This window comes from Oenanthe melanoleuca, chromosome 20 (assembly GCF_029582105.1).
Source record: "Oenanthe melanoleuca isolate GR-GAL-2019-014 chromosome 20, OMel1.0, whole genome shotgun sequence".
Taxonomy (NCBI): domain Eukaryota; kingdom Metazoa; phylum Chordata; class Aves; order Passeriformes; family Muscicapidae; genus Oenanthe; species Oenanthe melanoleuca.
Genome location: NC_079353.1, coordinates 12,242,068 through 12,256,211, shown reverse-complemented (window position 1 = coordinate 12,256,211; position 14,144 = coordinate 12,242,068). Strand labels below are relative to the sequence as shown.

The window sequence follows — 14,144 nt, the reverse complement described above, 5'->3', positions numbered from 1 at the left end:
CCCTCCAGGAAGATATCATCTGCTGCTGGCCCATTGAGTCCCAGGGCATGACTGATAAAATTCCATCATCCCACTGGGAGATGCTCCAGCCAGGGGAGGAGCCAAGCCTTTCCTACCCAGATAAAAACTGACATTTGGGACACCAAGGAACCTTCTTTCCACTGGATTCCAGAGGAAAGCCAGACCTTTGCACATCATCCCTGGAGCTTCAGAGGAAACTGCCCCTTCTCCAGGAGCACTGCTCCAGCTGAACCACATCTGCCACTGCAGGAGGATGCAGCCACCATTGAATGGGACTGTGCCAACACCCTGACTGACTGACGGGTGTCAGCTTGGATTCTGACTCTGGCAGGGTTTGGGATTGTTCTGTGTAATACTGCATTGCTATTTTAATTTTCCTAGTAAAGAACTGTTATTCCTAATTCCCATATCTTTACTTGAGACCTCCTTAATTTCAAAATTACAATAATAATTTAGAGGAAGGGGGTTTACATTCTCCCTTTCAAAGAGAAGCTCCTGCCTTTATTGGCAGACACCTGTCCTTCACACCAGGACATTTAGTTACCCAGTAAGACTGGCTCAGCAATTCTTTTCTTCTACATCAAAACCTGCTATCATTTCTATTCCTTCTTCAGATTCTACATTCAAAGACCTTCCCTGCTATACATACACATCAGTGAAACTTTTACCCATCCTACCAGCCTGTGTTTTCACTGAGCAGGACTCATCCCTCCTGACAAGCAGCCGGCGCGACCGCACCTACCTTGTAATGCGACTCGGTGTCCTCCTCCTGCGTGGAGCTGGAGGGAGATGGGGTGGCAGACTTGCTTCCTGGGGGTGAGGGGGAGCCGTGGGCGACCCCAGCGCGGATCCCCATCTGGGAGATGAGCTGGGACTGGCTGAGGGCGCCCATGGGGCCGCCCAGCATGCCGGGCCGGTTCAGCAGCGGCACTTGGCGGTTGGACTCGTAGGGCGCGGCGTCCGAGTGCACCATCTCCTGGATCTGGGGGGGGGGGAGAGCACTGGTCACCACTAAACCCATTTATCTATCTACTTATTTATTCATTTATTTATTTATTCATTTATTTATTTATTTATTGGCCATGCAGCCAAATCTCAAGACTGATTAATTATTTAAATTGTCATGCAAGTCTTCCCTGAGCTCGCTGCCGAACGAGGCAAGGGCTGAACACTGTGCACCCATTTCTGTGCCCACAGCCCGACAGAGAGGTGCTACATCAGCTTTGTATGTCAGGCTCAGAAGGTGCCCCTGACTGCCTCAGGGCCTGCTGGTGGCTGGCACCTACAGGGGGTCTGATAAAAAGGTTCATAAGCAAGCAATTTATGGAGAAATCAGCAGCTCCAACTTCATCCAACCTGGCCTTGGACACTTCCAGGGATGCAGGGGCAGCCACAGCTGCTCTGAGCCCCAACACTCTCACAAGCAAGAATTTCTTCCTAATATCCCATCTAAACCTACCCTCCTGTAACTCAAGACCATTCCCCCTTGTCCTGCCACTCCAGGCTCTTGTCCCCAGCCCCTCTCCAGCTCTCCTGGAGCCCCTTGAGGCCCTGGAAGGGGCTCTGATGTTTCCCCAGATCCTTCTCTTGTGCAGGTGAACACCCCCAGCTCTCCCAGCCTGGCTCCAGAGCAGGGGGGACCCAGTTTTGGAGCATCTTCATGGCCTGCTCTGGACTCATGCCAGCAGGTCCAGCCCCTCTACACTAAGAAGCAAACAGGAGATGAGATGAGATGAGATGAGATGAGATGAGATGAGATGAGATGAGATGAGATGAGATGAGATGAGATGAGATGAGATGAGATGAGATGAGATGAGATGAGGACAAACCCTACTGTTTTCTGCATCAAGACCCCATTTCCAGTTTGAATAACTTTCCCTGAAACCCCATTTCCCCCCAGGATCCACCCTTGCTGATCCAGCAGAGCTGGGCTCCTGCACAGCCTCATCCAGCCCTGGAGTGGGAGGGAGGCAAACCCTCTCTGAAACATTTGGCAGACTTTTTCCCTTTTACATTAATCTGATTAATGCTAACACGAGTTTAAAGACTTGAGCTCCTGATCAGCCCACTGAGGTGCAATCCCTGGTTACCAGGAGAGCTTTGCCAGCTCCATCAGCACACACAGAACCCAGGGAAGACCTGTGAGGGCTCCACAGGCTTCAGAGGACACAAATCCAAACACAAACCCAGATTTATGCTTGCAGGTCAGGAATCAAGAGCTTTACACCACAGAACGTTCTGCTCTGCTTTGGACTCTCCAGTGTCAGGCAAACAGCTTTCCCTGTCCTAATTGTGAAGGGATTTAACTCACAGGAATTAAATATATTCCAGCTTTCAACACTGAGGGGCCACACTGGGGTGCTGCCCTTGGCTTTGGGGGTGTCAAGGAGGCAGCAGGGCTGGCTTTGCTAAGAGGCAAAGGGGCTTAGCTGTGGTTAAGCCCCCTTTGGTCAGGGGCATAGAGATTAACTGTGGCAAGTTCTGTGTGCCCTTAAAACCTTATGATGTACCCTTGAAACCTTATTGTGTGTCTCACTGCAGAGCTCTGGCCTGTCCTGGTCACAAAGACACAGAGGATGATGCAGCCATGGGGGTGGACACCAGGCTTGGGCAGCACAGAGAGGCAATTTTCACATTTAAACTGAATTTTCAGAAGTCATGGGTGTGACAGGGACCATGCAAAGTGGGGACACAGCACCCATCTGCTGAGCAGCCAGCCATTCCCAAATTCCAGCCAAAAAAAAAGTACATTTGTCTTGGGTTTTGTCACTGTAATCCAGACTTTTCTTGTTGGAGAAGATCTGCCAGCTGCTAAGGAAAAGAATAATTTATTGTCCTTATTTTAAATTTAAATGAAGGGAAAATTTAGAAGACGGGTTTTGGAGAAATGGGAAAGGCTATGAGATGTGGCTTAAAAAATTCTAAAATTTAAAATAGCTTGCTCACATTTCAGCCACAGTAGTCTCCTGAGGAAATACTGTATTAAGACAATTTTTGTGAAATTTTTATTATGTGGCCAATGGACCACAACGGCTCAGTTTATCCATTAAATATGTAATCACACACTTTTTCTTTACAGTGCATGTTATTTATGCATCAGAGCAGAACAAGTCCAGGAGTGCAATTATGGATATGGGCCACATGCTGTAAATGCCTCTGAAAATTTGTAGAAAAAGCCAGGAGCCTGAGCCTGGCTCAGAGAACCCCTCCAGAAGCCCCATGCTCAATAACAACCCCATCACAGAACCCTTTTAAGTAGCACAGACACAGCATTTTTCCTGGGAGGTTCTTCTCCAAGGATATCTGAGCCCAGATGCCTCCTCCCAATTTCTTGACATCATTAAAGGGACCCCATAAAAAGGATGGGACAGACTTTTAATTAATGCCTGTGGTGATAGGACAAGGGAGAATGGTTTTAAACTAAAAGAAGGTTGATTTAGGTTAGGTATAAGGTAGAAATTTTTTACAATGGAGGTGGTAAAACACTGGCACAGATTTTCCAGAGCAGCTGTGGCTGCCCCTGGATCCCTGGCAGTGCCCAAGGCCAGGCTGGGTGGGCTTGGAGCACCTGGGACAGTGGAAAGTGTCCCTGCCATGGCAGGGGTGGCACCTAAATGTCCCTCCCAACCCGAAGTAATCTGCAATTGTTGATAAAAAAGTGGTTTTAGTTGAGAACTGTTGGTTTTTCTCTCCCTCTCCCACATCTCCCTCTCTTCTCCCCAGCCCAGGAGGTCCTGCAGGACATGCACAGCTCCTCACATGCAGCCTGATGACCAGCCACACATTTGCATTTCTCTCCACTTCCCTGTTTTGTTTTTTTTTAAAGGCAATTTTGGAAGCAACACACCAGGCTGCCACCTTCCCATCACTCCTGGTGTCCCCAGGAGAGGTGGAAAAGCCACTTGAGTTTTCCAGCTGTAAAATACTTGGAGTGAAAATGAAGGTGAGTTGTTTGTGTGCAAACCCAAATAGGATTAAGGGTGAGGATGGCTCTCACTCCAGCCAGGGAAAGGTTATTCCTGCTTCCCACTGCAGGATCCTGCTGACACTGAGCTACTTCAGGGGCACCCAAAGCAGGTGATACCCCCCCAAAAAAAGACCCAAGGAAAGAGGGAGAGCCAGGAGCAGGATTTTGAGATGATTCCCTGCAGCAAATGGCCTAATTAGGCAAGTAAATGATGAATGAAATTGTGATCACGACAAACCAAAGTGAGAGGAGATAATGAATGCAGCATTCCCTGTGTGACAGAAAACAAGCTGGTGCTGTGGGATGGATGCAGCCCTGGCTCAGTGGGGCTGTCCACGCCTTTCTCCACCCCAGAGCACTCAGCAGAGCCACAGAACCCGGTGGGAACACACGTGGAGCTAAACAAGCACCCTCCAAACGTGACCAGCTCCCTCCCCAGGACAGGGGCTGCGGGCAGAGCCCCTCTCCATCCCGGGAATCCAGCACAACATCTCCACGAGGTGCTGCAAAAGGCTCAGGAGGGGTTTGCAGCCTGTGCTGAAAAGATGTTCTGCATCTCAGAGGAAGCCCAGAGTGCAATGTTATGTAGTCATTGCTAAAGTAATTAAGTGCATCTTACTTAGCAGATTCCCAAAGGCTGTGCTAACTCAAAGGCAGCTTCTTTTTTCCCCACAATATTTCAATTCTTTTAATGAATATGCATATCAGGCCCATAAATGCTCCAGCTAATCCAGAGTAGGAGAGAAAAGCAGGCTGACAAAGAGCACATGGTCCACATTCCCTGTTTTGGGGAGAAGGGGAATACAGGGAGTGACAAATCCATGAGGAAGAGCCTGGTCAGGGACTGGGGTGCTCTGCTAACACAGATCATGTTTGAAATGTCAAGCCCAGCTTCAACTGAAGCATTCCCCAAAATTCTAATGCAAAAAGCAGCTCTTTCCAGCAGAATGGGCTAGAGCAGCAGCCAGCAGAGAGGGGCTCAGGTCCCAGGGTCTGGCAGGGCATGGCCTCCTGCTAAATCCCAACCCCCAGCTGCAGCCTTCAGGCAGGTCCCACCCCTAAAACCACCTTCTGCCTTTGCTTTCCATGGCATTTTTCTCCTCCTCTCACCTTCCTTGCTGTCAGACAAACCCCATGCTCTGGTGGCAGCAGCACAAACTCAGAGGTTCTGTGTTTCTCCCCTGGGCAGTGATGCTCCAAGTGCTCCAGCCCTGGCTGGGATCCATGCCCAGCAGCAGCAAAAGGAGAAGTTAGGCTGGAGTTTGCCACACAGCACTGCACTGCATCCCCTTAGCTAAAGTGGGATGTGCAAAAGGCCAAGATGAGCAGGATGGGCAGCTGGGTTTAACCCCACTGAGGGGCATCACTCCACGTGCCAGCACAGCCCATGAGGACACCAGGCTTCCTTGGGGAGAAGGACCCTGGGGTGCTGGTGGGTGAGAGCTGGACATGACCTGGGGATGTGCACAGGCAGCCCAGGCAGCAGGACAGGGAGATTCTGCCCTGCTCAGGTCAGACCCCACCTGCAGAGCTGCCCCAGCCTGGGGGTTCCCAACCTCACAAGGATGTGGAGCTGCTGGGGAGGGTCCAGAAGCCATGGAGATGCTCCAAAGGCTGCAGCACCTGGGTCACTGAGGCTGGGAAAGCTGGGGGTGCTCACCTGGAGAAGGGTCCAGGGAGACCTGAGAGCCCCTTCCAGTGCCTCAAGGAGATTCAGAAAGATGGGACAGGCTTTTTAGCAGGGCCTGTTCTGACAGGATAAAGGGACTAAAAGAGAGAGGATGCAGAGTAGATATATGGAAGAATGTTTTATGATGAGGGTGTTAAATACTGGCACAGGGTGCCAGAGCAGCTGTGGCTGCCCCTGCATCCCTGAGTGTCCAAGGCCAGGCTGGACAGGGCTTGGAGCAGCCTGGGACAGTGGGAGGTGTCCCTGCCTATGGCAGGGGGATGGAATGAGATGTCATTAATGCCCCTTCCAACCCAATCCTTTCCAGGATTCTGTGACTCCCACCCTTCCCAGGGTGAGTTAACACAGGTGGGCTGGGCTGAGCTGTCAGAGCCTTCCTCACCCAGGGTCTTCCTCTCCAGACAAGGCAAGCAGCTACTCCAGGGGCAGCCACCAGGCTCATCCACAGCACAGCTTCCCTCTCCTTGGGTTTGCTCCCAAGAACAAGCCATTATAATCACAATCAGCCAGGGAGAGGAATTATCTGCTGAACAGCTTTGAAGCAAAGTTTTCCCAGCAGGCTTTTTCTGTATTGAAGTTTCAATGTAAATGCATCACCATAGCTGAAATACTTAAAGATGATTTACTTAAAAAAGAGAGAGAGCAGGAGAGAGAGGAGCTGATAAGAAAATATATCCCCAATTACCACCCCTCCTCTTCCCGATTTGTAACTGCTCCTAATAAACTTTCATGGTCTATGTAAAATGCTTTAGTGCAGTGACAAATTTCTGCTGGAATTTGAGATGTCTTGTTCAGAGTAATAGCTATCTCACACAGGTGCCCAGCTGCTATTGTAAAATCAGCAAGCATTTAATTGAAACAAATGACTATAATAATAGTACATTATCCCTGCAGGCTCATAGCCATAACAGTTTTAATTATTGAGTTAAGAGTCAAACTAATTTATCCTTTAAAGTAACAGCCACATCTTTGGTTCCACCGATCATCCTGTTACCAACACGAGGGGAACAGTTGGAAAGGATTTAAAAAGGAAGTAATTTATTTTGGCAGAGGTGGGGGGGCATTTATCACATGGCAGAGGATTTCTCTGTGCACTGGAGTTCCCAGCTGTGGTTTCACTTCCCTCCTGGATGTGTCCAGTCCCCAGAGGGACCAAGCAGCCCCTGCCAGCTCCTGGGGGTCTGTGTCCCCACCAGGATGCCATAGGAGCCCATGGGAACTGCTGGTGCCAGCTCTGGGGGTTTGGGCACATGGACATTTTTTGGATCTATTTTGAAATTACAGTTTGTCTTCATCAAACACAGTGGGGAAAAGAAAGGTTTTACAGACCCAAGTTTGCAAGCACAATCTGAAGGAGCATCTCTAAACTCAGCAGCAAAGAGGGAGAATCCACATCCATGATTTTAAAAAGGCATTTCTGAGACATGGACATGCCCTGGGGCAGGTTTGAAGGCACAGCTTTCCCCAGCCCTTGGTTTCATGAGCCTTGCTGCTTTTATTGTGGTGGCTGTGACACAGGAGATCTTAAATCACCTGTGTGAGACACACGGGGAGGGGATGGAGAGAGGAGGGCTGCAAGGAGGTGGGGAGCCCCTCTCTGCCAGGGGGGGCTCAGCAGCTGCCCAGAGGGGCTGGGTTAATTTGTCACATCACCCTGGGGCAAGCCCAGAATGCAGCCTCATGGCCAGCCTGTGCTGCCAGCCCTGGAGTTCAGAGTCCATCCCTGGAGCTCACAGCCCTGGAGCTCACAGCCCTGGAGCTCACAGCTCATCCCTGGAGCTCACAGCCCATCCCTGGAGCTCACAGCCCATCCCTGGAGCTCACAGCCCATCCCTGGAGCTCACAGTTCATCCCTGGAGCTCACAGCCCATCCCTGGAATTCACAGCCCAGCCCTGGAGCTCACAGCCCTGGAACTCACAGCCCAGCCCTGGAGCTCACAGCTCATCCCTGGAACTCACAGCCCTGGAGCTCACAGCCCATCCCTGGAATTCACAGCCCATCCCTGGAATTCACAGCCCAGCCCTGGAGCTCACAGCCCTGGAGCTCACAGCCCATCCCTGGAGCTCACAGCCCATCCCTGGAATTCACAGCCCATCCCTGGAATTCACAGCCCATCCCTGGAATTCACAGCCCAGCCCTGGAGCTCACAGCCCTGGAGCTCACAGCCCTGGAACTCACAGCCCATTCCTGGAGCTCACAGCCCATCCCTGGAGCTCACAGCCCATCCCTGGAGCTCACAGCCCATCCCTGAACCTCAGAGCCCATCCCTGGAACTCACAGCCCTGCAGCTCACAGCCCATCCCTGGAATTCACAGCCCTGGAACTCACAGCCCATCCCTGGAATTCACAGCCCTGGAACTCACAGCCCTGGAGCTCACAGCCCATTCCTGGAGCTCACAGCCCATTCCTGGAGCTCACAGCCCATTCCTGGAGCTCACAGCCCATTCCTGGAGCTCACAGCCCATCCCTGGAGCTCACAGCCCATCCCTGGAGCTCACAGTTCATCCCTGGAGCTCACAGCCCAGCCCTGGAGCTCACAGTTCATCCCTGGAGCTCACAGCCCAGCCCTGGAGCTCACAGCCCATCCCAGGAGCTCACAGTTCATCCCTGGAGCTCACAGCCCAGCCCTGGAGCTCACAGCCCAGCCCTGGAGCTCACAGCCCAGCCCTGGAGCTCACAGCCCATTCCTGGAGCTCACAGCCCAGCCCTGGAGCTCACAGCCCATCCCTGGAGCTCACAGCCCAGCCCTGGAGCTCACAGCCCAGCCCTGCAGCTCACAGTTCATCCCTGGAGCTCACAGCCCATCCCTGGAGCTCACAGTTCATCCCTGGAGCTCACAGCCCTGCAGCTCACAGCCAGCCCTGGCCACACTGGAGGCTGTCCCAGTTTCTCTTTCCCCAGAGCACTTGCAGAGCACCACCAAGCCCTTCCTGCTCTGGCCAGACAGATCTCTGCACTCTCTCCTGTTCCCCACCCTGCTTGTTGCTCTGGATGCTTTTTGGACATCTCCCTCAGCAGTGCCCACCCAAAGCATCTCACCCTTTCCCAGAGCCACCATCTACAAAGAATCCTCACCTTGAAAGACCTTTTTTGCTCCTGCAAGGGGGCAATACTGTTTTCCCAAACACATATTCTTTACTGGGGATCAGTTTACCTGGCCATGCCAAAAGCTCTGCATCTCTCCTTCTGCCCCCTTCCTGCTCACTGCATCATCTGCCAACTCCACTGGCAATTACTGAGCCCTTCCTTTGGCAGAAACATAAAAACCCTCCAGCAAGACAGTGACTATCCAGCCCACCAAACCTGTGCAACACTGGCTTTGTATTGTTCAACTTTCTCAACAGATTTTGTGCTTCCAAGTCAAATGTCTTGCAGATGTCTATGTGTGTTATGTTAACACTGTTACCTCTATCACCCAAACCTGTAATCTCATCAAAGAAGATATCAAGTTAGTTTGACAAGATTTGTTTTCCATCAGCCCATGTTGATTGGCATTAATTATATTACTTTCCCTTAATTCTTTATTAATTGAGGCCTGGATCTGCCACTCCATTATTTTGCTGAGGATTGATGACAGACTGACAGGTCTGTAATTACCAGGGCTGTTCTGTTTCCCTTTTTAAATATTTGCACATTAGCTCTTTTCTAGTCCCTCAGAGCTTCCCCAATATTCCAGGAATTATTAAACCCCAGCAATAGCAGAGCTCCTCAGTCAGTTATCTGAAGCATGTACAAACTCAGCCTGATGGCTTAGAGGGAACCTGAGCAGACAAATATGAGAAATGAAACTTTTCTGGTTTAAGTGCTTTAAACAAACCCCTGATCTTTCCAATGAATGCAGTTTCAAATGCAATGCTGTCAAACATGAAGCTTCACCTGAAAGGCACACACTGTCCCCATGCATGGCTCCCAGGGCTTCTCCAGCTGTGTTTATGTGGGAATGGACTGAGAGCAGCTCTGAGGAGCACCTGGGTGGGTGAGAAGCTGAATGAGACCTGAAATGAACCTGAATGAAACCCAGCTGTGTCCTGGCTCATCCCACAGGGAGGGCAGCAGGAGAGGGGGGGATCCTGTCCCTCTGCTCTGGTGAGACCCCCCTGCAGAGCTGGGGACCCCAAAGCAGGAGGGATGTGGAGCCTGGAGTGATCCAGGAGACACAAAGATGCTCCAAGGGCTGGAGCCTCTGCTCTGAGCTAGGCTGGGAGAGCTGGGGTGCTCACCTGGAGAGGAGAAGGATCCAGGGAGAGCTCAGAGCCCCTCCCAGTGCCCAAAGGGGCTCCAGGAGAGCTGGAGAGGGACTGGGGACAAGAGATGGAGGGACAGGACACAGGGAATGGCTTCCACTGCCAGGGGCAGGATAAGATGGGATATTGGGATGGAATTGTTCCCTGTGAGGGTGCTGACCCTGGCACAGGTGCCCAGAGCAGCTGTGGATCCCCTGGATCCCTGGCAGTGTCCAAGGCCAGGCTGGATGAGGCTGGGAGCACCTGGGACAGTGGAAGGTGTCCCTGCCCATGGCAGGGAGGTTGCAACAAGATGGTTTTAAGGTCCCCTCCAACCCAAACCATTCTCTGGTTGTAGATGACTCTGTCTCCTCACCTCTGGAGACTTTTTTCATCCACATCTGTTACCACATAAATTGCTCCTTGTCTTTCCCAGCCTTGATCACCTCTGCATGTTTTTTCCCTGCTGAGAGAAGTTCCCTGGCAGGCAGGAGAGGGAATGGACCAGAGCTGGTGCTGGGAAGCACCTGCCTGACACTGAGCTGGTGCTCTGGCAGCCCCTGATCCTGTGCTGTGATATCCTGATGTTACAGGGGAGGGAACCCTCCAAACACAATTAACACTTCATCAGAGGATAAAGAATGGAACTTCTGGGTGAGAATCGTGGTGTTGAACAGGATAGAGGCTCTGCTTGGCAAATGGGGAATATTTCTCATTATTATTGTCATTGCTCCTGGGGCTGAGAGGGCACAGCCAGAAGGAACCAACCCAGCATGGCATGAACTAAATGTTGTTATTTCCCTGTGGTTCAGCCCCCACTGTCTGCCAATAAGAGCACTACCATGGCCTGGCACAGCAGAGATGCCAATAAAGGTCCAAAATCCCAGCTACCCCCACCCCAGGGGGTGGCAGGAGTTGTGATTCAGGGTGTGCTTCCCTCTCTCTTGTGTGGTTATTCCACAGATATGGAATATGTGGTTTCCAAGCACCTCCAGTGTCACTCAGCTCCACACCTGACCTCCATCCCTGCTGCAGACCTGCAACTCTGGGATGCTCCTTTTTAAGGGAAAGACTAAACAATGTAAGGGCTTGGCCCACCCTGAGTCCTAAATCCCATCAGCTGTGAGGAGAAACCAAAGAGCTGAGATGGGACCTGGCCTGCAGAGAATGATGGAATCACTGAGGCTGGAAAAGAGCAGAGTCCAGCCTTAACCCAGCACTAAACCAAGTGTCACACCTGCATCTTCTGTGAGCACTTCCAGGCATGGTGACTCCAAGCACTGTCCCAGTGAAGAAAATTTCCTAAATATCCAACCTGAACCTTCCCTGGTGAAGTCTGAGGCTGTTTCACACAGCTGAGCTCTTGCATTCCTGCAACCCACCTGAGCTGCACCGTGGAGACCCCAAGGCTGAGCCCCAGGGACACCTCCCAGCACACCTGGCTGCTCAGAGCCTCCCACTGAGCTTTCTGTCAGGTGTTTTGCCTCTTCACCACTGAGTCTGAAGGGGAAATGCCTGCAGGGAAGGAACTGCTGTGACTATTTCCATGGGCACTGGCAGAGGATAGCACGTGTCCCTTGTCACAGTCATTCTCCAGCTCAGGGCTGAGCCAAACAGCCCAGCAAAACACAATCAAAATTCTGGTTCTAGTGGGAAAATCCCATGTCTATTGGCAGGTGGCCCTGCCCATGGCACAGGGTGGGAGTGGATTGTTTTTCAGGCCCTTCCTAAGCCCTAAGGCAGGATTCAGTGATGTGCCTGGAGGAGGGGGTGCCCTGGCCCTGGAAGAGCAGCTGGGCTCCATCAGTGCTCCTGCAGCTCTCAGCTGGAGAACTGGCTGTAAATAACATCTTCAATAAACTCCATTCCTTTTTAAGTACATTATTTTACGGATAAAGAACAAGCCTGATAATTCAGTGAACATGTTTGCAAATAATCTATCCCATTAATTTCCAGCCTGTTTTCTGAATGCATTATTTAGCGATTTTGCAAAACCCATTTGTGGAGGGAGGGAATTGATGCTCATCCAGGCATAACACCATAACACCATCACCAAAAGCTGGGGCCACAATTCCCTGGAGTGGGCACTGGGAGGTAATTATACAGCAGCACACCCAGACCCCCCTCTTTTATAGCCCATGGGGGGTATAAAACTTAATAAAATTGTCACACCCCCTACATGTGCACTGGAAATACAGGGAGAACCAGCTATGGAGGGGAATGGAAAAAGGGGCAGATGATAAAAATTCATGAGGGATTGATGGGGCCAAGATGGTGCTGGGAGCTGAGAAAGGTCTGCACCAGTGCTGGAGCCCATGCAGAACAATTTCCTTAATCTGCATTTCTGTCTCCACACTAGAGGTGGATGGAGGAACAAACAGTCTCATGGAGTATTTTTGTTGCATTATTTGAGTGTAACAGTGAGGCAAAGCCATCCCAACCAAGAGGAAAATATCTTTCAGTACCAGAACTGTTTATCCATCAGATTTTCTTTAATTTCTGTCTTTCACTATTTAATTTCAAAGACACTGGTGAAACATGGAGGTCAGTGTTAAAACCTTCTACAACAAGTACCCCCATAAACAGAACTTGCTGCTTCCCAAGGCTGGGCTGAGGCACCACGTGTGGTGTGGGGCTAGAGGTGGTCCCTGGCCACGTGCCTGAGGTGTCTTTTTGTTCATGAATGGGAATTTGGGATCCTGCTAAGCTGTGCTCTCCTTGGGACCATCACCTGCCCAGCAAAGCCAGCCCACAGGTCAAGGACAGGATCTGAGACACAAATAAATTACTGAGGAGCAGAGATCTGGTGTCATGTATAACCTTAGACATTAAAAAACAAAAGGGAAAGCAGGAAAACACTAGAGACAGAAAGTTTTTCTCATCTTCATCTCGACAGAGATTCCTTGGGGAGTTTGCCTTTCCTGGTGGGTTACCACATCATTGAAGTTATTAGATGTTTAACACCCTGTGCTACAGCCCAGCCTCCTTTTTACAAGACTTTGAACTGCTGGAATGGACAAAAGTTCTGCTCCAGGTGGGTTAGAGGCCAACAATTTAATTTAATTTTTGTGGAAGCAGCATGGGCAGGCCCAGAGTGTGCTGTGCTGTGTGTCCTTGCCAAGGCAGGATGGCACCAAGCCCTTCCCCACCCTGGGGCAGCCCTGGGCACCACTTGGTGACAGCCATGGAACTGTGCCCAGCCTGGCAGGGCAGCAAGAAGCTTCACTTTGGCTGGGAAAGATGCTGGATTGTGTAAATCCATCTGTTTTTCTTCTCAGGGGGATAAAAACCAACATTGCCAGGAGCACCTGCAGCTGCCATGGGACTGTGCAAACACCCCCCAGCCCAGTCTGGCCCCTCATCTCCCCCAGCATTCACTGCCCCTCCCTCTGCTTGTGCAGCTGAGTGAAGCCTTTCTGCACTCCCAGCCTCCCTTTGCTTGGTATCTCTCCTGGCTCTTTCCCCACATTTTAGATATTGCATTCACATACAGCAATAGACTCACAGGTAATGAGAGACCTCCACATTTTATTGCATGGAGCATTAAAAAAAGGTGAAGGAGAAGAAGGCAAAAAGAAGCAATTTTAGAGCACAACAGGAAACTGGGAAGACTAGATAGAAAACTCATCCCAGTGGGATTAAACTCTGTGAATGAATTTTAATAGGTTTTTTTTTTTTTCTTTTGATTGCAAAGTCTAACAGGCCACTTCTCAAGCACTGTAAGAAATGCTGCAGCATTAGAAAGAGTTGGGTGCCCACATCTGCACACAAACCACAGCTCCCCTGCAATCTGCAATGAGCTGCCCCATCTCAGTTCCCCTCTTTGGCCAAATATTGGTGGGATTATTGTGCTAGCTTGTAAATAAGAGTCTCTCATTACCAGGAATACAAGCATGCAGGGAAGGAGGATGGCTCTGTGGCTGAATATGTGTTAGGAAACTGTAGGATTTTCAAAGCTCAGCTCTGCTGGAGCAATTTCAAAACTGAACCTCCAGCACACAGTTAATTCTCCACCAGCACAGTGATGCTCCTGCCCTGCACAGGGGAACCTCCAAGAACTGCAGGGTGTGCCATGAACTCACTGCATCACACAAAGTGTTACCAGGAGGAACAGGCTGTTATCTTCCTGCCTTTAATTATAGCAAATGCTGAACACTCTCAAAGGAGGTGTGAAAAGCCCAAATGAATCTGTGCTTACAGAATTAATCGCAGGAGGGAACAGGGAAGGGAAACTCGAGCACT

The 14,144-nt window shown here is 50.7% G+C and overlaps 1 protein-coding gene across 1 annotated transcript in view; it reads right to left on the bottom strand.

Moving 5' to 3' along the window:
- TOX2 (TOX high mobility group box family member 2) overlaps nt 1–14,144 on the bottom strand; it is a 149,230-nt gene that overhangs the window by 25,656 nt on the left and 109,430 nt on the right. The window contains exon 4 of the mRNA XM_056507652.1: nt 764–1,003. Coding sequence (XP_056363627.1) covers nt 764–1,003 — 240 coding nt within the window. The remainder of the gene's footprint in view (nt 1–763; nt 1,004–14,144) is intronic.